Raw genomic sequence first — 21757 nt, 5'->3', positions numbered from 1 at the left:
ATAAGCCCATGCCAATTCTTCAATATATGTGAACAAAAGCGTTTTCAGAGTAGTTATAAGGCTTCAGTACTATGAGGTGAATCATTTCCCATTACCTAATCAGTTTAAGAATGTAACGCTAAACCCACAGTAACTGGTTATGACTGTAACTAGCATAGCTTTCAGGAAATGAACAAGGGTATTTCTTCCATGATTATAAGGACCAATTGTTTAGGCTTTCTCTAAGTGTGGATTACTGAGAAAATAATACTTTGTTTTACCCAGTCGATCTCTCTCTTTTTTGCTCCTTAAAAATCTAACTTATTAACTCTCACACTTATTTTATATAAATGGTACATATAGAAAGGGCATGGAATACTATGCAGCCATAAAAAATGATGAGTTCTTGTCCTTTGTAGGGACATGGATGAAAGTGGAGATCATCATTCTCAGTAAACTATCACAAGAACAAAAAACCAAACACCGCATATTCTCACTCATAGGTGGGAATTGAACAATGAGATCACATGGACACAGGAAGGGGAACATCACACTCTGGGGACTGTTGTGGGGTGGGGGGAGGGGGGAGGGATAGCATTGGGAGATATACCTAATGCTAGATGACAAGTTAGTGGGTGCAGCGCACCAGCATGGCACATGTATACATATGTAACTAACCTGCACAATGTGTACATGTACCCTAAAACTTAAAGTATAATAATAAAAGAAAAAAAAAAGAAAATGTGGCACATATACGCCATGGAATACTATGCAGCCATAAAAAAGGATGAGTTCATGTCCTTTGCAGGGACATGGATGAAGCTGGACACCATCATTCTCAGCAAACTAACACAGGAACAGAAAACCAAACACCGCATGTTCTCACTTGTTAAGTGGGAGTTGAACAATGAGAGCACATGGACACAGGGAGGGGAACATCACACACTGGGGCCTGCTGGGGGTTGGGGGTGCTAAGGGAGGGATAGCATTAAGAGAAATACCTAATGTAGGTGATGGGTTGGTGAGTGCAGCAAACCACCACGGCACATGTATACTTATGTAACAAACCTGCACGTCCTGCACATGTATCCCAGAACTTAAAGTATAATAATAATAAAAAAGGAAATATAAAAAAGAAAAAAAAAAGAAAGGAGCATTATTTAAAAGAACACAAACATCTAAGTAAAACTAAAGTATTTGTTAGTAGTAACTTCTTTAGATTCATCATATATATACACGCACACACATGTGTACACACACAGAGAGACACACACAGTATTTATAAACAGTCAAACCTAAGTAAATGCTATAAACAATTTCAGAAATTCTTAGACTCAGTTTTGGAAGAAAAACTAATGAAACCAAGTATAGCAGATAGGAGGATTTCAGCCTCAGAAAGTCTATAACCTAACTCAAAGTGGCTTAAATGATAACAATTTAATCTCACATAAAAAGAATTTCTGACACTAAAAAGGCTAATTCAGTAGCTCAAAGGACACAATGGCTCAAGGACCTACTTATTTCGACCTTTCCAGTCTACCACTGAATCACTGGACCACAGTTTTTGAAATGTTGGCTTAGCTTCTCTCATGCCTGCCACATGGTTGGAGCATTGTCAGGTATCACATCCAGACCACTGTCCACAGAAAAAGAGACTATGTTTTCCAGTGTTTTATTAATACTAAACAAATCGTTCTCAGAAGTCTCCAGAAGACTCTCTCCCATGATCATTGGCTAAAACTGATGAGTAAAGTGGCAAGTGAATCTGATAATTACTATTATCATCTTAGTCTAATCAGTGTCTACATCATGAAGGTAAGGATGGGATGGCTTGTTAAGAAGAATGTGACAATGCAAAGGAAAGGCAAATATCTTAAAAAATAAGTATCTTCCATGTAACTGTATTAGTTCATTTTCATGCTGCTGATAAAGACATACCCGAGACTGTGCAATTTACAAAAGAAAGAGGTTTAATTGGATTTACAGTTCCACGTGGCTGGGGAAGCCTCACAATCATGGCAGAAGGCAAGGAGAAGCAAGTCCCGTCTTACAAGGATGGCAGCAGGCAAAGAGAGATTGACAGCCAAGCAAAACAAGTTTCCCCTTATCAAACCATCAGCTCTCGTGAGACTTATTCACTACCATGAGAACAGTATAGGGGAAACTGCCCCTATGATTCAATTATCTCCCACAAGGTCCCTCCCACAACACATGGGAATTATGGGAGTACAAGTGAAGATGAAATTTGTGTGGGGAAACAGAGCCAAACCATATTATTCTGCCCCAGCCCCTCCCAAATCTCATAACTTCACATTTGAAAACCAATCATGCCTTCCTGACAGTCCCCTAAAGTCTCAAATTATTTCAGCATTAACTCAAAAGTGCACAGTCCAAAGTCTCTTCCAAGACAAGGCAAGTCCTTTCCACCTATGTGCTTGTAAAATCAAAAGCAAGTTAGTTACTTCCTAGATACAACGGGTGTACAGGAATTGGGTAAATACAACCATTCCAGATGGGAGAAATTGGCCAAAACAAAGGGGTGACAGGTCCCATGTAAGTCCAAAATCCACCAGGGCAGTCAAATATTAAACTTCCAAAATGATCTCCTTTGACTTCATGTCTCACATCCAGGTCACGCTAATGCAAGAGGTGACCTCCCACGGTCTTAGGCAGCTCCACCTGTGTGGCTTTGAAGAGTACAGCCTCCCTCCCAGCTGCTTTCACAGGCTGGTGTTGAGTGTCTACCGCTTTTCCAGGCGCACAGTGCAAGTCGTCAGTGGATCTACCATTCTGGCATCTGGAGGACAGCTGCCCTCTTCTTACAGCTCCACTAGGCAGTGCCCCAGTAAGGACTCTGTGTGAGGACTCCAACCCCACATTTCCCTTCTGCACTGCCCTAGCAGAGGTTCTCCATGAAAGCCCCACTCCTGCAACAAACTTCTGCCTGGACGTCAGACGTTTTCATACATCTTCTGAAATCTAGGTGGTTCCTGAACCTCAATTCCTGACTTCTGAGTACCCACAGGCTCAACACCACATGGAAGCTGCCAAGACCTGGGGCTTGCATCCTCTGAAGCCACAGTCTGAGTTCTATGTTGACCCATTTCAGCCATAACTAGAGTGGCTGGGATGCAGGGCACCAAGTCCCTGGCTGCACACAGCTCAGGGACCCGAGGCCTGGCCCACAAAGCCACTTTTTCCTCCTAAGCCTCCAGATCTGTGATGGAAGGGGCTGCCTGAAGACCTCTGATGTGCTCTGGAGACATTTTCCCCATTGTCTTGGGGATTAACATTTGGCTCCTCATTACTTATGCAAATTTCCTGGAAATTTATAATTTAATTTTCCTTTTTGTCAGTCATTCATGCATACCTCATTCAATAAATATTATTACCTATACTATCATAGGCACTGGGAAGATAGCAGTGAAGCATACAGTTCAGAACCCATGCCTTCATAGAGCTTGCATTCTATCACAGATTCCACTGGAGGAAAACAGAGAATAAATAAAATAAATAAGTATGCTGGGAGGATATCTGGTGTCTTCAAGCAACAAGAAGATCATTGTAGATGAAGCAATGTGAGCAAGGGAGAAAAAGTGAGTTTTGGGATCAGAGAGATAGTCAGGGAGTGGGAGATAAGTGTAGGGATTTGTAAACCATGATAAAAAAATTTCATAATTTACTCAGAGAAATGGGTAACTAACAGCGTTTTGAGCAGATGAATGATATGAAAAGATTTCTATTTTGACAGGATATTCTGCTTGCTGGGTGGAGGTTGGAATGGGTTTGGTCTGGGTTGGGGAAATTTAGTAACAGACAAAGCAGAACCAGTTTGAGAAACTGTTAAAATTTTAACAGGTATTGGTGGCTTGGGCCAGGGTAATAAATACTGGTGAGAAATGGTCAGATTTTAGGTATGTTTTGCAGATGGAGCCTGCAGTATATGCTGACTGATTACAAAAAAGTCTGTTCTTTCCTCCTTTTTTCTACAATTACTTTATTTCAAAACTCTGTACATTAGTTACCACTTTCTGTAAACATCTTTAATATTTTCCATCTTCCTTGATCTCTTGACCAACATGTACAGAATGTCTTCAGTTTGTATTTATTATTAAAAACAAAACAAATAACAACAGCAAATCTCATTGGAGATTTGATCATCCCTAAAGTTACAATTCCATTTTATTCATTTATTCATGGAGGTATTCCCTCAGAAAATGTTGGTTGAGGGCTTACATAATGGAGGCACTGTGTTTAGGGTTTATTCACATGGTCATTTTTCTTTAAGTCTCTGCACTTCCATGTTTATGCTCAAGCTTAGTCCTAAAACTCTGCCATCTTTACTCAATTTTGGTATGAAAATCCCTTATAGGATTTTCTGTAACATTCACAGTGACTTGTCATATGACTATAGTTCAAATGTCCCTCATTCAATAACTTTTACTATTTTTGGCACTTTCTTGGCCAAAAAGACTCTTTTCCTCCCATATTGTTTTTCTCTGCTCATACCATACTTCTATTCTAAATAATAAAAAGTAATTGAGGAAAGAGAGAATTTAAATTTGCTTTGTAAATGGGATGCATCTATATTGGTTTAAATGAGAGGTTTCCTTGAAGAACACACTCCTACCCACTTACTCCCCAGACTTACCCTCCTGCCTCATTAGTGCCCATTGCATATTGAGTTACTAAAATTTACACATAAGACATATGTGAAATATGCAACATTTTCCAACTCACTTTCACAGACTTCTTAGAGAAATCATGCTGTTTTTTTTCTATGAATAGTTTAAAGCATTATAGCATGAAGTAAAATAGGTATACTGTGGTTTCTACACATATAAGAAAATATCTCCCTGTGGTTTTCACTAAGCTGAATGACAGCTAGCTTAGGAATGGAAAACGAGTTTAAGTGCTCACAAGGCTTAGCACAATGCTCCTTCAAGGGGAAGACTGTGGGCCATAGTAGATGTCAGTGTGAGAGAGAAAGTGGCGAAAGAAAATTATTTTTTAAGACAATTTTATCTATTGGAAAGAACAAAACCTGGAGCAGGATAAGCCTATGACAAAACTGGAGTAAGGGAAATGTGCCTCTGGTGCCTTTAGCTTTCTTATTTGCTGTGTTTGTGTTTTTTCCCCTCCATTCTTGAACTCTCTAGGAAACTTAGGCTCTTTCTCCACTCATTTTTAACCAAATATGTTCTCAGAGGGTCTGCAATATCTATCAGAAAACATGTCTCTAAGTATGCCATGGGATACTCACAACAGCATTTGCATCTTGAGTGTCCTCACTCATACAGGATGGAGAACATTTGCTCCTTGGCATCAGAGAAAAATGAGGAAAGAATTCATCAATGGAATCTTCCTAGCATCTCATAAGTTGTAGCACATTTGTAAATTCTACTTCTATATATTGCTTTTTGCTTCATCCACTGACCTTTCCCTTCCAAACCATATAGAGTCCCTGTCTATATAATTCCTATTTAATGATTAAACCCCCCTTCTTATTCAACTGCTTCACTAAACACTCCATTTACTGTTGTTTTCTTAAATTGAAACCCAATTCCCTCCTAAGGACATTTCTACGCCATATCTCTCTCAAGTAAAGTTTCTTATTCTTCCATATCACGTGTTTCACAGGACACAGAGATGGCGGTCAGCAACTCAATGCTGCTTCCAGGCATATTTCACACCCTTACATACAAAAATGTGAAAATTAAAGCTCTGACTGGATTTAGACTCATGGAATCTAGTTATCCCTCTATCTTTTAGCTTCGTTTATAACTACTGTTTACTGCCAACTTCTGGATAAAGAACTTCTGTCTATCCCAAGCCCGGCTATCATTCTGAGTGAATTTAGTGCTTGTATAAAGGACAGATGAGTACCAAGCTTCCTTCTTCCCCCCAGTTCTAATACATTTTTATGTTCCTATTCCTGGTCACTTACTCAAACTTGATCAGCCTCACATAAGGCATCATTATTTCCAATATCAAAATCTCTCCTTTTCTGCCAGCTTCAGGCACAATTCTCCATCTATCTGCTACTTCACCTAATATACACATTTATTATTTAAACTTGTTTATTTTCTTCTAGTCTTTCACTTCATTCTGTACTCATTTATGCATTCTGAATCACATAGCCAATATAGAAATTTCAGTAATCCAATATTCAGTAGATATTGGTAGGAAAGAGGAATTGAGGTGAAGAAATGAAATTTTTTATCCAAATAATAATGGAAAATTACATTTACTATCTGATCCTAAGTTATTCTTACCTGCACATCTTTTAGATTTACCAGATGAATATAGGCTCTTGTAGAACTCAGTACAGAAGAGCTAGAACTTCCTGGACAAAGAAGGTACAAGAAGAACAACAACAACAACAAAAATCTTTACAGAAGATAAGCAAAACTTATTTCAGAACAAGTCATTCTGAAATTTATTACATCTATTGTGAGAGTTTTTCATGCCAAGCTTCTGGCCTATAAACTAACGTGTCAAAACTGTATTAGGCATAAATCTAGAAATCCAGAGTTTATAAGAAAACTTACAGGTTTACAAGATTGAAGAGCCTTAAACTCCATGTCTAGCATATACAAGGCACTCAGCAGATTTTTTTTCCAGTAAATGTTTTAAGGGAATGCTTACACTAACAGTGTTATAAAAGTTTTTGGACAGGTAGCATGAGCATGGCTATTCACCTCTTCTTTCCACTGTCTACATAGTTTTCCTGTTCTGAATATTATCAACCATTCTCATTGTATTTGTAACCATCGGTATGCTGAGAGCTCCCCTGTGTATAACAATCCTCTAACCTCCAAATGTTTATACTCATGTGTCTGCTGAACATGTCCACTTGGATGTCCCACCAGCATCTCAAATCAAATATTCCAAAATGAAGCTTTTTACTTCCTTCCCCAAATATACTCCTTCTCTTGAATTTTCTTAACGTAGTTAACTGCACCATCCAACACAGTAACTGGGGTATCATTCTATACTTCTTCCTATTATACTCATCATCCAATAAATCCTACTCATTTTTGCCTCCTAAATAGTCTTGAGACTGTGCTCTATTTTTCATCTGTATTATCACTACCCTAAGCATTAGCTTATCATCTCTCACATGCATAACTGTAGTAGTATTTCTCTATCTCTCTAGTTTTGTTCCTTCAAGTCCATTGCATTTTATCCAAATGTCAACTCTGATCCTGTTTTATGTAGCATAAGGATTCCACAATGACATCTCATAATCAACAAGCAAATTCATCATTTTTATATACTTCTCCATCTGCTTTCCCCTTTGACCTCCTATTTTATACTTCTTACAATAAAAATTACTAAACAGTGTTTCCCAGTATACACCATGCTGCTAAACCTCTCTACATGTTTGCACCTGATTTTCTCTTCATGGTGCATGTCTGCTCAATTTTTCAGATTTGTCTTACGTATCATATCTCACTAAAGTGTTCTCTGCCAATCTAGTATGGGTTAAGTAACCCTTCTTGTATTTGTTTCTATAATAAAACTTCTTACATTGTTTGGAAATTATCTGTTTACATTTCATCTTCTCACTCAAGACTGTGACCTTATCAATGACATAATCACCCATATGCTCCTTATCACAGTGCCCAGCACATGGACTATTCAGTACACGGTTTTGAATGATGTAAACTAAACCTGCCTGGTACAGGCATAGAGACCTAAATGAAGTAACAAAATTTAAAGTCCTATCACTAGATTCTCTACTGCCTGTACTTGATAACTCTGCTACTTATTTGCAAAACGGGGTCAAGAAGAGAAAAGGTAAATAATAAGCTTTTCTAATTTTGTTTTTAAATGTAGCAACATTGTTACTTGGAGGAAAAATTAATGGAAATAGCATGAGCTTTAGAATCAGAGAAACCTGATTTTTAACCTTGGGCTCCCTGCTCATAAACCACATGAGGTTGAGCTTACTGACACTGATCCTCAGTGTCTGCCTCTTCAGAATGAGAAAAATAGCAGCTGCTTTGTATGGCTGTTTTAATAATTTACAATAGTGTACAGCAAACAGCCTGGCATGCTCAATATTTTGTCATTATTACTTTTTATTATAACTTTGAATATAACTATAGTAAATTAAACATTTCATTTGAAAAGTGAGTTAATACTTGCAAAGCACTTGAAACAGTGCCTTACAAGTATGAGTGTATGGGTGTTTTAGTGTCTGATATATAAATTTATTATGTAAAAGAAATGAAATTTTAAAATTGATATTCCATGAGCTGTAAATTCTGAAAAGCTCAAACTATTTTTAATTGACAATTCCATATTTCTAAAATAAACTCAACTGGAAAAAAATGTTGAGTTTTTAAACTCAACAGTTGAGACTATTAAAGCTATTAGTAACTTTGAACAGCATATTACTGGTAAATGGGATAATAAGTAAGTGAATGAATAAAAACATGATCTATTTAAATATCTGGTGAATATAATTACAGGTACAGACAGGCAAGTAGGGTCCTATCTGAAAGCAATGATGAGTTTCCCATTCTGTATTAATGCCATTTTCAGCTTGTATTGAATACAAAAAACTGCTTGAACGTTCCAAAAAGTCTAAGATATTGCTCACATTTTTAAAATGAGTTTTGTTAGTATTGTTTGTTTTGAATTTTCATTATTTTGTTTTTTATATGTCAGTGAAAGCTTTTACCAAAAGCAGTTAGGTTTTGTTTTTGTTTTTTGTTTTTTGTCTTGTTTCTATGGTTTTTCTAAACTTTTAGGTTCAGGGGTATATGTGCAGGTTTGTTTTATAGGTAAGTTGTGTTTTGCAGGCGTATAATGTGCAGATTATTTCATCACCCAGGTAATAAGTATAGAATCTGGTAGGTAGATTTTTGATCCTCACTCTCCTCCCACCCTCCACCCTCATGGAGGCCCCAGTGTCTGTTTTTCCCTTTGTGCCCATGCGTACTCAGTGTTAAGCTCCCATTGATAAATGAAAACATGAAGTACTTGGTTTTCTGTTTCTCCATTAGTTTGGTTAGGATAATGCCCTCCTGTGCTATCCATGTGTAAAGGACATGATCTCATTCTTTTTATGACTGCATAGTATTCTTTGATGTATATGTACCACATTTTCTTTATCCATTTTACCGTTGATGGGCATTTAGGTTGATTCCATGACTTTGTTATAGTGAATAGTGCTGCAGTGAACATATACATGGTTGTGTTTTTATGATAGAGAGATTTATATTCCTTTAGGTATATGACCAGTAATGGGATTTCTGGGTCAAATGGTAGTTCTGCTTTAAGTTCTTTGAGAAATTGCCAAGCTGATTTCCACAGTGGCTGAACTAATTTCCATTCCCACCAGCAGTGTGTAAGCATTCCTTTTTCTTCACAGAGGTTAGAGTTTGATAGAATAGGATGCTTAGGATCTATTCCATATTTCATAAACAGAGGTCACTGGCAGAGTGTGTGTGGTCATGAGAGAAAGAAAGAAAGAGAAGAGCTTATAAGCATGAAGACTGTAGGTTTCTTAACTCATCTGTGAAATATTTAATGATTAATTCACAATTAGCCTAACAGAAGATATTCAAAAATATGTTAAGGATCCCTTTGTAAGGAAGTGAATGACCACCAATAATTTATTATTCTATCAATATTCTTTTAATTTGAGCTGTAGAGCAGTATTTTGCTTGAACAATCCAATTCACAAAGCAGCACAAAATACTTTGCATTGAAACATTGAGCATCATTTGGCCATTGGTACTTCTAAGGTATTTTCTTGGTAACATTAAGTCTACTCAATCTAGCTTGGTCTGATGATTTACCTCCTTTAACAAAGTCCCTAAGTTCTTTTCCTCTCTTCTTTATGCCTACATCTAAAATTACTTGTGTACGTATTTCTTATTTCCTTCCTTCTCCTACTGTTAGGTAAATTCTAACAGGCGGGGCCTGCAGATTACTTATCTTTACATCTGTAGTGCAAAGTCCATTACCTAGGATTTAATAAATGCTCAACTAATGTCCGTTAAATAGGTAATCCATTAAATTCATTTTGCTTGATGTAATAAGCCATTTTTCTTCAAATACTAGATACTTTAAACATTTTAGAAGGGAAAAAAATTAAGAGGAAAGCCTCTGCCCCAGGATCAATAATGATGTTGACTTTGTTGCATTTTATTTTATACTACTTTTGAAACAGCAGGAAAATAAACTAAAAAGAGTGTGACTGTACTGAGATAAACAAGCCTTATTATAGTAACTCCCTTTATCATAGCCTACTGGATACCAGGAAGGTGGATGAAGTGGTGTTATACCAGGCTCTAGTTTAATTAGGGAAAAGGTAATAAAACCTTAAGAGCTTTGGGCCCCTGCAAGCTCTACCGGTGGTTATTCTCTACTGATGAGGCTTGTGACTTTCATGAAGTCAGTTAAGTAAATCTAGCTTCCTCATCTGGCAAATGGAAATAACAGTTCTTTTTTAAAAACCTTACAGAATCGAACCAATGAGTAAAAGAGGTTATTTCTGTGAAATCATGTTAGCTCAAAAAACTGTCATTGAGATACAAGAACTCATCTTGATGCACCACGTAGAAGAGTAATATTGGGAATCTCATCACTTATTTTAGATGAAATATCTGGTATCTTCAAAGGGCGGTGAACTGCCAATTATAATACAAAAATAATGGCGGCATCCCAATACTGACAGTAAAACTTCAGCTTAATGGTTACAGAAACTTTTAATATCCAAAGAACATGTCTTCTCTCCTCTGTTATTACCAATGTCTAACAACATCCAGAATGGTATCACTCAATGAGGGCTTGCTCAAGATAATAATTAGCTTAAAAACTTGATAATGGAAGGCAACACATTATAATGGCTGAAGTGTGGGTTCTAAACTTAGATTCCCTGTATTCAAAATCCAGCCCAACCACTTACTTAATTAACTAATCTTTGATTAATTTGCTTAACCTCTATAATCTTAGGTTTCTTCATCAGTAAAATGGAAATGATAACAAAGCCTCTGGCCCAGGGCTGTTGCCAGGATACAATTTAGGTAAAGTTCTAGCATAGTGTCTGACACATGGTAAGCACTGAATAGATTCTAATGTGTTGATTGATATTCATCTTTTTCTAAGATGCTAGAAATTGCACACCTTTACCATTGACTATTAAATGTGACATATTCAGTTTAATAGGCAATGTGAAAGAATGGGTTACATGTGGTTTAACCAAAAAGTAACAACGTCATCCCTGATGTTGTCCGTATGCCATCACATTCATCTAATAAGTATCACAGTTCGGTCATTGCACTGAGAAGCAGGAACCCCCATTTTGGCACAGAGTGACCATCTCCACAGTCACGGCCGTTCCTCAGCCTGGCAGTTAAGCACACAATCACGTCTTTCTGTTTGCTCCTGTCCTTGTTCATGCTCACCAGGTACAAAGACAGGAGACTGGCCCAGCACAAGTCGGAAATAGAGTGTTTCACCCCCAAAGGGAGTATGGGGAATGGTGGGAGAGCAACAATGAGCAGGTAAGCAAACTATGAGTGGCCTGAGGTGGTGTGAAATAAATGTATGCAAGCTAGAGGAACATGTGGCTCCCTGGTCTGGGTCCTCACTCAACTGTGCAACTCATACAGTGTGTCCAACCCGGGCTACTACTGGTTTTCTATGTGTGTTTGATTTGCAAAACCTATGACGCCCTCATGTGTAGTAATGGGAGCCTCCTGTCCCAGATGCTGCTGTTTCCCAGGGTTGTGCGCTTTGCATGTCTGAAGCCTTAGCTCACAGTCAGTCCTCCTCTGGGTTTTAACTTATTGGTCAAATGGTTCTGGAGTTTGCAAAGTGGAAGAGATTGGAGGAAACTCATATTTCAGGGCTATCCAATCACTTAATAAAACAAATACAAAGCTTAGAACTGGTTTTAAGGAAAGGACTACAATTGAAGGAAGACTCCAGCCCCTGATCCTGGACAAGCCTGGAAATTAATATACCTTACTTTGAATGTAACATCATCTCACAGCCAAGGGCAAATGCCTTGCCAAACTAGTGGACTGTAGAGACAAGTGGCTTTTCTCAAACTGAAATCAGGAAAGCTAATCCTCCTCTAGCTACCATAGCTTTGCATCTCCTTTGCTTCCTTGTGTTTGGTGATGAACATTCTCTGTCGCTGTGCTGTGCATGTTCCTTTATACTAGGCACTCCTGATTGAGTTGTACCTAGTAAACCGGAGTATTTGGAAGTATAAGCATTAACTAAGCTGTGTTGCATGAAATAAACGTGCTTTATTGCATGGGATTTGGTTTTAAGAAAAGGGCCCTGGGGCCGGGCGCGTTGGCTCACGCCTGTAATCCCAACACTTTGGGAGGCCAAGGCGGGTGGATCAGCTGAGGTCAGGAGTTCAAGAACAGCCTAGCCAATGTGGTGAAACCCCGTCTCTACTAAAAACACAAAAATTAGCCAGGCATGGTGGCACACGCTTGTAATTCCAGCTACTCAGGAGACTGAGGCCAGAGGACTGCTTGAACCCAGGAGGCAGAGGTTGCAGTGAGTCGATAACATGCCATTGCACTCCAACCTGGGCAACGAGAGTGAAAACTGTCTCAAAAAAAAAAAAAAGAAAGAAAGAAAGAAAAAGAAAAAAGAAAAGGGCCCTGGAGACAAAGTCAAGATTGACATTAAACAGTTCCAGAATGTTGAAGGAGCCTTCAGTTGAGGAGTCACTTGCCATGACTTAACTCTTCACTTCTAATTTGTTGTGACATTTCTCAATCCATCTGTGGTGTAGAGGTATGGAAGGAAAACTTTTGCAAATCATCCTGGATTAGAGAAAAGGAAAAATTCAATAAGTAGAGTATGTGCATATGCGTGTCCATGTGCTGAGAGCAGAGCTTGAGACCTAATTGCATAACAAGAAGATAATCCTGTTGAAATTTCACCGCAAACATTGTGTTTGCTTCCTCAGTGGTGGGCTCCTTCCTATTTTCAAAATAATAACTAAATTTTTCCAAGGCCCACCATATTGCACAACTGCTGGTGGACTATTCACATTGCAGTCTATGAAAATGGTGCCCAGAACTGTTCAGCATATAGTTTGAGCAATCATTCACAACAGCCCTGGCCAAGGGCTTGGCCAACTTTGTCTATGGTTCTCAGAGACAAGGCAATGATAGTGTGTGTACATGTGTAGGCATATATGTGTGCACTTTGGTGTATCTGATGGCCTTATGCCTACAATCCCTTTATACAGCTATCTTTGGATCTCAGTGCATCTGCGAAATGAGTCTCAGAGGATCATTTTGTGGAAGTAACTCAACAGAATGCTATTGGGGCTCCTATTTTCCTTCCACTTAGATATAACGAAGTAGCATAATTCATGTCCTTGAAAATTAGGCAAAAAGCACCAGAGTAAGCTGGACAAGGTTAAAGTGACTTCACCAAATGAGTGCTCAAGGGCTCTTCCCAGAGTGACTTCTAATTTGAGGTCTAAAACTGGAGTTCCCAAACCTGGCAAACTTAGCTGACTATCAAACAGACTGAGGCAAAATATTGGGCAATACAACTTAGGAATCTGTCATGTAACAAGTTTCCTAGGTCATCTCAAAGAAGCCAGTGCATGAACTGATATTTTAGAGTAATCCATTCATGTAGGAGATGACATGGAGCTGTTTGTGGCAAGCATTTGGTCTCAATTATGCAATTTGATGCTCTTAGCAGTGTTTAGTCAATACTTAGAGCTTTAGATCTGATCATTCCAGAAATTAAATTTGCTTAAGGCTGTCTTAATTGAGATGAGGGGAAAGGGACAGAGAGGGTAGTACACAGAGAGTAGGAGATCCCAGATAAACATACCAGGCTTCCTTGGGTCAGGTCCAGATCTACAAAGGTATTCACTTGATGTATCTCCAGCAAGAATGGTCTGAGTTTCTCTACAACAGCAAGATATCATTTAATTTTTGTTTCCTCACTTGTTTGGATATAGCCAAGATAATAGAAAGGCTTATTACACTGATATATCCTGGTGGAGGAGAGGGGAATAATGCATCCTACAATAAATACAATTGTGTTAGATCATCCACCTCAGCCACACAGATAAGCAGAGTTAATTGGGAACAAATGATCTTCCCTTCCTAGTATCTCTTCCTTCTCATTTCTTTAGCACTATATAAAAACTGACACACACACACACACACTCACAGAGAGAGAGAGAGAGAGAGAGAGAGGAAGAGAGGAAGAGAGAGGAGAGACCTGCCATGCTTAAGCTTTCCCTTAGGGAGTAGAAAAGGCCTAGAGACATATGAAAAGAGGTCAAAATTCACAAGGTCTTGGTATCTTTTTTTTCCAACTTCACATTTGTTCACATAAGTACAGACACACATGCCTGCACACACATATTTATCCAGGAGAAATAAGTTTAAAATGAACATTAAGAGAAAGCTGTCAGAGAGCAGATAACTGTGATGGAAGCTGTTTCTAAGTAAGGGGTTGAAGTAGTTAATCCAAATTTGCTTACTCAGGAATTGAATAGAAGGGCTGAAGAAAGGTTAACTCTATGTATGTGAGACTTTTATAGGTACTTTTAGTGTCAACCAATAAGGCCTTTCTTTGTAATTCATCCCTACTCCACCCCCTATTGCTTCCAGGAGTCAAAGCCAAGCATCACATTTACTCTGCAAACATCTGGGACTCCTCTGTGGCCATTATTGAATAGCTAGTTCCAGGGAGGGGTTAAGGGGAGCTCAAACAACCACAGAAAACCAAGAGTGTCACTCTGCATCTCATTTGCCTGTTTTGTATAATGAAGCTGTAGAATGGACAGTACTCTATGAATTCATGCCTAGGATGATTATCCCAGAACCAAGTTGCCTGGTGGGGAAAGAAAGAATTCCACAATGTTTACAGTTGAAGCAGAGCAGAACACTATTTTCTGATCTGTAACATTAGCAGGGCCTTAGACAGATGCTCCCTTACTTCTGCCTTCCTCCCTCAACCCTCATGCTGGGAAAGGAATGAGAATATAACATGTCCCCATAGCACACTAGCTTCCTGAAATATGTTGCTGTTTTCCCTTTATGTGAAGAGGCTTTTTTTTAACCTCATGTCTGAATATAGTATAACTTGTCATCTTTTCATATTTTCACAGTGGACAGTCTAAGTGTGATTCAGAGCAGAATCCTCCTGATTGCAGGAGAAGTAAAAGAGAGTCCTAAACAGGGAGGCGGCTCTAAGAACTGAAATTCTCTAAACCCTGTTACCATGTGAGTTCCTAGCAAGATGGTCCAGCCTCAGGAATGACTGAACGACTGAAACCTCAACACTGAATGTTATTATCTTCTGTGTCAGCAGGGGCATGGCATTGGAGTACTTGGAATCTGCTTGCTTGCTTTTTTTTTAGTCAGAGTCTGCACTGTCGCCCAGGCTGGAGTGCAATGGTGCGATCTTGGCTCACTGCAACTTCTGCCTCCCAGGTTCAAGCGATTCTCCTGCCTCAGACTCCTGAGTAGCTGGGATTGCAGATGCCCGCCACCACGCCCGGCTAATTTTTTGTATTTTTAGTAGAGACGGGGTTTCACTATGTTGGCCAGGCTGGTCTCGAACTCTTGACCTTGTGATCCACCCACCTAGGCCTCCCAAAATGCTGGGATTACAGGAGTGAGCCACCACTCCTGGCTGGAATCTGCTTTCTGATGTGCTCATGATGTAGGCCACGAAGGAGAAACAAAGACATTCTGAGCCTCCTAGTCTCTCTTTGAGGAAGGGCTCCGTCAGTCAAATGAAATAGACAGCTCTCTAGTCCCCCTCCAGTGCCAGAAGGAAGGAGGGTGGGATGGGGTTATTTTTGAACAAAAAGAGAATTATTATTATTACTCTTTTGTGATATAAGCTATGCAAACTATTAACTTTCAATTAGTTGAGTAACTGATTTTCTCCTGTGATAGGCAGCATCTAATTTTAGTAGGTATACATGTTTAATAAAGCCTTGGAGAATTTGGTAAGAGTCATGTCATAACAGTCCTTGTTAAATGAGTAGGACCTCAGATAGCCCCAAATAAAATGTCTAGTGTTAGGATTGCCTTTCATTCATTCAATTATTTCTTCCTTCAGGTAAAGCTCATTTATTAAGCACCTATTATGAACCAAAGACTCAAAAGACTCTAGAGATAAATGGATGACCAAGATATGACTAATGCCCTTGAAAATCTGCAGTATATTGAGAAACGGGCAGAAAAACAGATAACTGCAATGCAATATAAAACTCCTCTAACACAGGGGAGTTTATGCCTCAGATTAAGTCCCCATTTCTTACCACATGCTATAGTTTGTACCAGTACAAACAGAATTAAAAGTAATAGAATAACACATAATAACAGATGTAAATTGAGTATTCAGAAAGTGTAAGGCATGTAGTTATATAATTTAAACTCCATAGATAAGAGAAAGATTCTGCCTTTCCAGTACAGACAATAGAAGCCAGCTGGTTTTTGAGAATAGATTAGAATTTCTACAATAACCTTCACTTTATTTATCTCCAAAATCAATTCCATATTAATATTCTAACATATTCTAAAAAATAAGAAGAAGAAGAATTAGTAACATTGCTATGATTACGATGTATCCCACACTATACTAAGTCCCTTCATGAAGGTTCTGCATTAAGTTCTCCCAAGAACATATAAAGAAGGTATAATTTTTTTTCTTTCCATGCTACACACAGGAAAATGAGGATCAGGGAAATAAAATAACATACACAGTAGAGCAATCTCATGAAAAATCTAAAATCAAAGGAACTTCAATATCTGGTTCTGGCACTAGCCAATGTGTGACCTCGGAGTGTCATTTCAACTCTTTAATATCAATTTTCTATAAATGTCAGATTATATTATAGCACTTATCTTACTGTGATGCTGTGAAAATTAAATGGAATTATATAAGTACAGCACTTAGCATATTGCCTGACACACAATAGGCATTCAATAAGTTTTAGCATGTGCTGTTACTATCCAAGGCCACCCAGTTTAGAAAGGTTGTTTTTTACGTATTTACTGTTTTGTCTTGTCTTTCTCTACCCTGCCACCATGGTTGTTTGCTCAAAAATCAATTCTGGAAAAGTGAGTAAAACAAAATCTAATGATAACAAAAGAATAAATTCAATGATATAATTTCCCTGTTTTAAAATTCATGTTCTCCCATGTTTACCTATAAAAGCAGCCAACATTTATTGAGTACTTAGATACATGAGACACTGTGTCAAATGCTTTATCTGCATGATTGCTCATTTAATCTTCCTTAAAAAATTGGTAAAGCCCATATTAGAGCCCAACTCAGTCTGATTCTGCAATTCACACACTATAATCACTATGTTATCAGCCACCCAGGAAAAAAATACAAACTCATGCACTCAGAATACAAGGTTCTTCATAAACTAACCCTAACCTAACTATTTGACCATTATTCCTTCTGCTTCTGTACATATGTTCTCCTTTCCAGACATCCCAGATATACAAGTCTCCAAACATGCTAACTATTTTCTACAACAGCACATCTTAAGACTTAAGACATGCTGTGTTTCTATCTGGATTATCCTTCATTTCTCTTTCTATCCATCTTCTTCCAGGGAGAAGGAACTCCCATTGCTGCTCCACCTAGCAAACCTACTCAGGTTTCAAAACCCAACTCTAATGTCCATTCCTCCTTGATGTGTTTAAAAGTCTTAGTCTAGCTAAACTCTGCCCAACTTCATAATTCTAATGTATTTTACCTTTACATCTGATATTTCATATTATCTAGTTGCCTGTGTCTTCTCATTAAACTTGAGGTTTTTAAGGCCACAAAACAAAAATGTATTGTTCACTTTTACGTCTTCAGTACTCAACAGTGTGAGAAATCTATTGATTCAATCAACCACTCAACAAAAGTGCCTGGATAATTTTTGTGTATATAGGTAGCATTGTTTTAGGGACCATGGGGTGTTTGGGGAAGTATAAAATAATCTCCACCCTAAAGGAAAAGACAATCTTAATAAAGAAATAAAACTCGCTCTGATGGAACCTGCAAGAGCAATAGTCTACATTAAAATTTTAAATCTGTGGTACCAATAATAAGGCCAAGATTTGGATGGTGGTCAGGATTGGAGGGAAGCAGGGATGACAGTATGGCTAACAATAATGGAGCCAACATATATGCTCGTATGCCCTTCTTGGAAATTCTCAGTGAATAGTTACATAAAAAATTGATAAATTCATCAGAAATTAGTTTAATTTGTTTAACTTATTTAACCCTGAAACCATTTATTTGACCCTGAAACCATTTATTCATGAACCATCTATTGTCATTCTTACTTTCTATACCATTTGCCAATTAATTTTATAAAAAATTAATCAAAAAACATAGCATCAAAATTATGTATGATGAGTAGCTTATAGTAATCCTTGAAATCTTATTATAAGCATTTTTCCAGATAAGTCCTTATAAGACCAGCAAAAACCAAAAAGATTAACTAATGTTTGGTGACTGGAATTGAAATTTACTAGCTTTATTAAATACCACAAATATTAACCAGATTTCTAATTATCTTTTCTTATTTTTCTGAAAGAATTACTAACTACTCAGAGTATATTCTATTTTTATATTACTAAATTGAACATATTCTATTTTTTATATTATTAAATTGAACAGTCTCTTTTCTTAGCCTGTAAAAAATGTAATACAGAAATGTAACAGGAATACTTGAATTCTATGACTCTCTCATCTCTGTTTCAGCTCAATTCTCTTCTTATCTAATGCTCTTTTTACTGAAAAAAAAGGAGGAGCTGGTCAAAGCCTTGTGTGAGGCTGCTGTTCTTGCCTGTGAAAAACATTTTGTAAATAGACATATATATGTACACACACATCTATATGCACACATTTATGTACAAATGTATAGTTTTTGTAGATAATTCAGTAGTTATATACAATATATATGCATATATTTTATCTGAAACAATAGATTTGCTAGCTTGTAATTTTCTGTAAAAAAGGAAAAAGGAAATCAAAATCATTTCTAATGGAAAATGCCAAGCCAAAATGGGAACAGCCTGACATGTAGTCATCAAGTCCAAACTTGTATGCTCTTGAGAGGGAAGTGAATTTTAAGGAATACTTTCTACTTTTAGTCTCACCTAAAGATATGGATAAAATTTGGGAATTGTGTCCAACTAATCTTATTGGCATATTCCCATTATGTATAATGGTAATATTGAAATGTAGACGAAAGTTACCCAGCAAAGCTGAGTGCTCTGAAAATTTAAATCAATCATTTTATCTAATCCCATGTTTAATGAGTTAGTTTGAACTGATTCTTCAACACAAATGTTATTTATTATTAATCATTTTTTAAAACTTTTTTTGCCACTGTGTCTCACATGCCTTCAAAGCACACTAAGCTTTTACACACACTGTCTTCATTCTCTAAGAATCAGTAGCTCATCAAAAATCTTGGCTTTACCAAGATGTTTATACCTTAAGTATTTTCTACTTTTATGCACACAAGTTCTTTGAACCTCTCTAATCCTCAGTTTTGTAGTCAATTTAATAGCATGCATATGACAACACATATGCACAGATATTTTTAAAGATTAAAAGAATGTAAATGAGGGGATCAGAAATGTGTGTGTGTGTGTGTGTGTGTGTGTACAGAAGCCAATATATTACAATTGTAAGAAAAAAGTAAACATTAATCAGGAATAGCTGTATGTTTGTGTAACCAATTAATTGGGTACACAATCTAGAAATATTAAGGAAATATCTTAATCTGGAAATATTAACAAAATATCTTAATCTGGAAATATTAAGGAAATATCTTAATTAACCTACCCAATTAATTTTTAAGGGTCCAGAGAAAGGAAAGATTTCTATTGTCTTTGAGGAAGCAACAAGATTGACATTAAGCAAAATAATGGTGTCCATGGTAGATTTAAATTTGTTTTAATAGTACAAAGATACAGTGCTCAGCATCCCAAGAATTCCACAGGAAATGGAACTAGGACTGACAGATATAAGGCATGTGCCCATTTTATCCAATTAAAATAAAAACAACCAGGATAATCAAGAAACTTCCTTCTTAAACCAAGAGACTTCACTGACAATAAACATATTGGTGGTGAATCTGCACCCAGGATTCAAGCCTCATAACTAACATCCCCTTCGTACATCAGATTTAAGTCACAAGCTTCAGCTGAGGTGCTCGAAGACAGAAAGGAGTCTTTTGCCTAAACAGGAATTATTTTCCCAGCAACCATTCTAAACATCCTGGGACAACTTTTATCTTACAGTCCCCCAGGATTTATCTCAGCAATGTTGATGCAGAGCTTTAGAATTTATCAGGTTATTTTATGGGCAAAACCTGGGGCACTGCCATCTTGGATGCTCCACAAGGGTATGTCTTGTTAGCCCCTTGGTTCCTGTGTGTATCCTGGCACTCAGTACACAGACAATGGGAATGACTCTGGATTTAGCATCAGATTTGGGGCACTGTCCTGCCATTTACTTTGACTTGGTCGACTTAGTTAAGTTCCATAAGCCTCATTTCTCATATCTATAGTGAAGGTTAATAATACCTGTCTATATCAAACATTCAAGATCATATAGTTCACTTTATTTCACTAACACTCCTCTGCACTACTCTGCACCAGATACCATATTAAGCACAGGAGATACATGTAGCATCTGCCCTTGGAATGCTCTAGGTTTAGTGCAGGAACAGACTTGTAAATAGGTAATTAAAAAACTATCTGATAAATGCTATCCTAGACAGCTGTTATGAAGGTAAAATATGATGCCATGGGTGAAAACACCTTGTGAGCTGAAAAGTTCTATTAAAATGGAAACTATTACCATTCCAGGATTCTCCTCTCCTTTGCCACCAATCCCAATTCCATGTTTTATTCAAGGTTTAAATCAAGCTGAATTCCTCCACAAAATCTTCCTGACTGCAGCAGCTTCTAGACACAAAACAGCTATGTCTGGCTTTGTTCTCTATTTACTAAATTATAATTGAGCTTTATAGTAATTGCTGGTAAAAATCATTTCCTGTTTTGAAAAAAAGTACAAAAATCTAAAATTCTTGCTAATCGCTGTTAAAGCATCTCAGCTAAGACCTAGAACTTAAATGTCAGGATGAAGAGTAGTTTAGTGAGATTTTTTTTTATTTATTTTTAGTTGACACTTAATAATTGTACACATTTATAGGATACGGAATGCTTCCTTACATGTATACCAAGTGTAATGACAAAATCAGGGTAATTAGCATAGCGATGACCACAAACATTTATCATTTCTTTGTGTTGTGAACATTCAAAATCCTTTATTCTAGCTTCTTGAAACTATACAACAAATTATAGTTAACTATATTCACCCTACAATGCTGCAGAACACCAGAGCTCATTCCTTGTATCTAGCTGTAATTTTGTATCACTTTACCAACTAATACCAGTTAGAGTAGTTTAGTTTTGAAGCTGAGTCCAGGTAACAGAATTGTGGATCAAAATAAATAGTTTGATTTGAGAAGGAAATATCTGTGATGACTCAACACAATTCCAATGCTTGGCATATGCTCCCGTGTCATATTCTCCTTTGTTAAGGTGCTTGCTCCTTATGAGGACTCAGGGGAAGTAGCGACCGTACTAGTACCATTAAGCACTTTAATAATCCACCGTGAATGAACATGTAGCTTCTGAAAAGGCTTCCTGTTGCTGTTAAACCAAAGACTAGTTAAGAGAGGATCGAGTGATTCTCCTCCCACCAGGAA

General features: G+C 37.5%; 1 protein-coding gene across 4 annotated transcripts in view; it reads left to right on the top strand.

Annotated features, from left to right (window-relative positions):
- GRM5 (glutamate metabotropic receptor 5) overlaps positions 1-21757 on the top strand; it is a 554343-nt gene that overhangs the window by 520269 nt on the left and 12317 nt on the right. For 2 of the 4 annotated variants that reach the window (XM_055356614.2, XM_055356615.2), the window contains exon 9: positions 11409-11504. The exons of the other annotated variants lie outside the window; for them this stretch is intronic. In XM_055356614.2, the coding sequence (XP_055212589.1) occupies positions 11409-11504 (96 nt within the window). The remainder of the gene's footprint in view (positions 1-11408; positions 11505-21757) is intronic. 4 annotated transcript variants of the gene reach the window in all.

Source organism: Gorilla gorilla, chromosome 9 (assembly GCF_029281585.2).
Source record: "Gorilla gorilla gorilla isolate KB3781 chromosome 9, NHGRI_mGorGor1-v2.1_pri, whole genome shotgun sequence".
NCBI classification, from domain to species: domain Eukaryota; kingdom Metazoa; phylum Chordata; class Mammalia; order Primates; family Hominidae; genus Gorilla; species Gorilla gorilla.
Note: the sequence above shows the minus strand (reverse complement) of the source record. Positions and strands in the feature narration are given on the sequence as shown.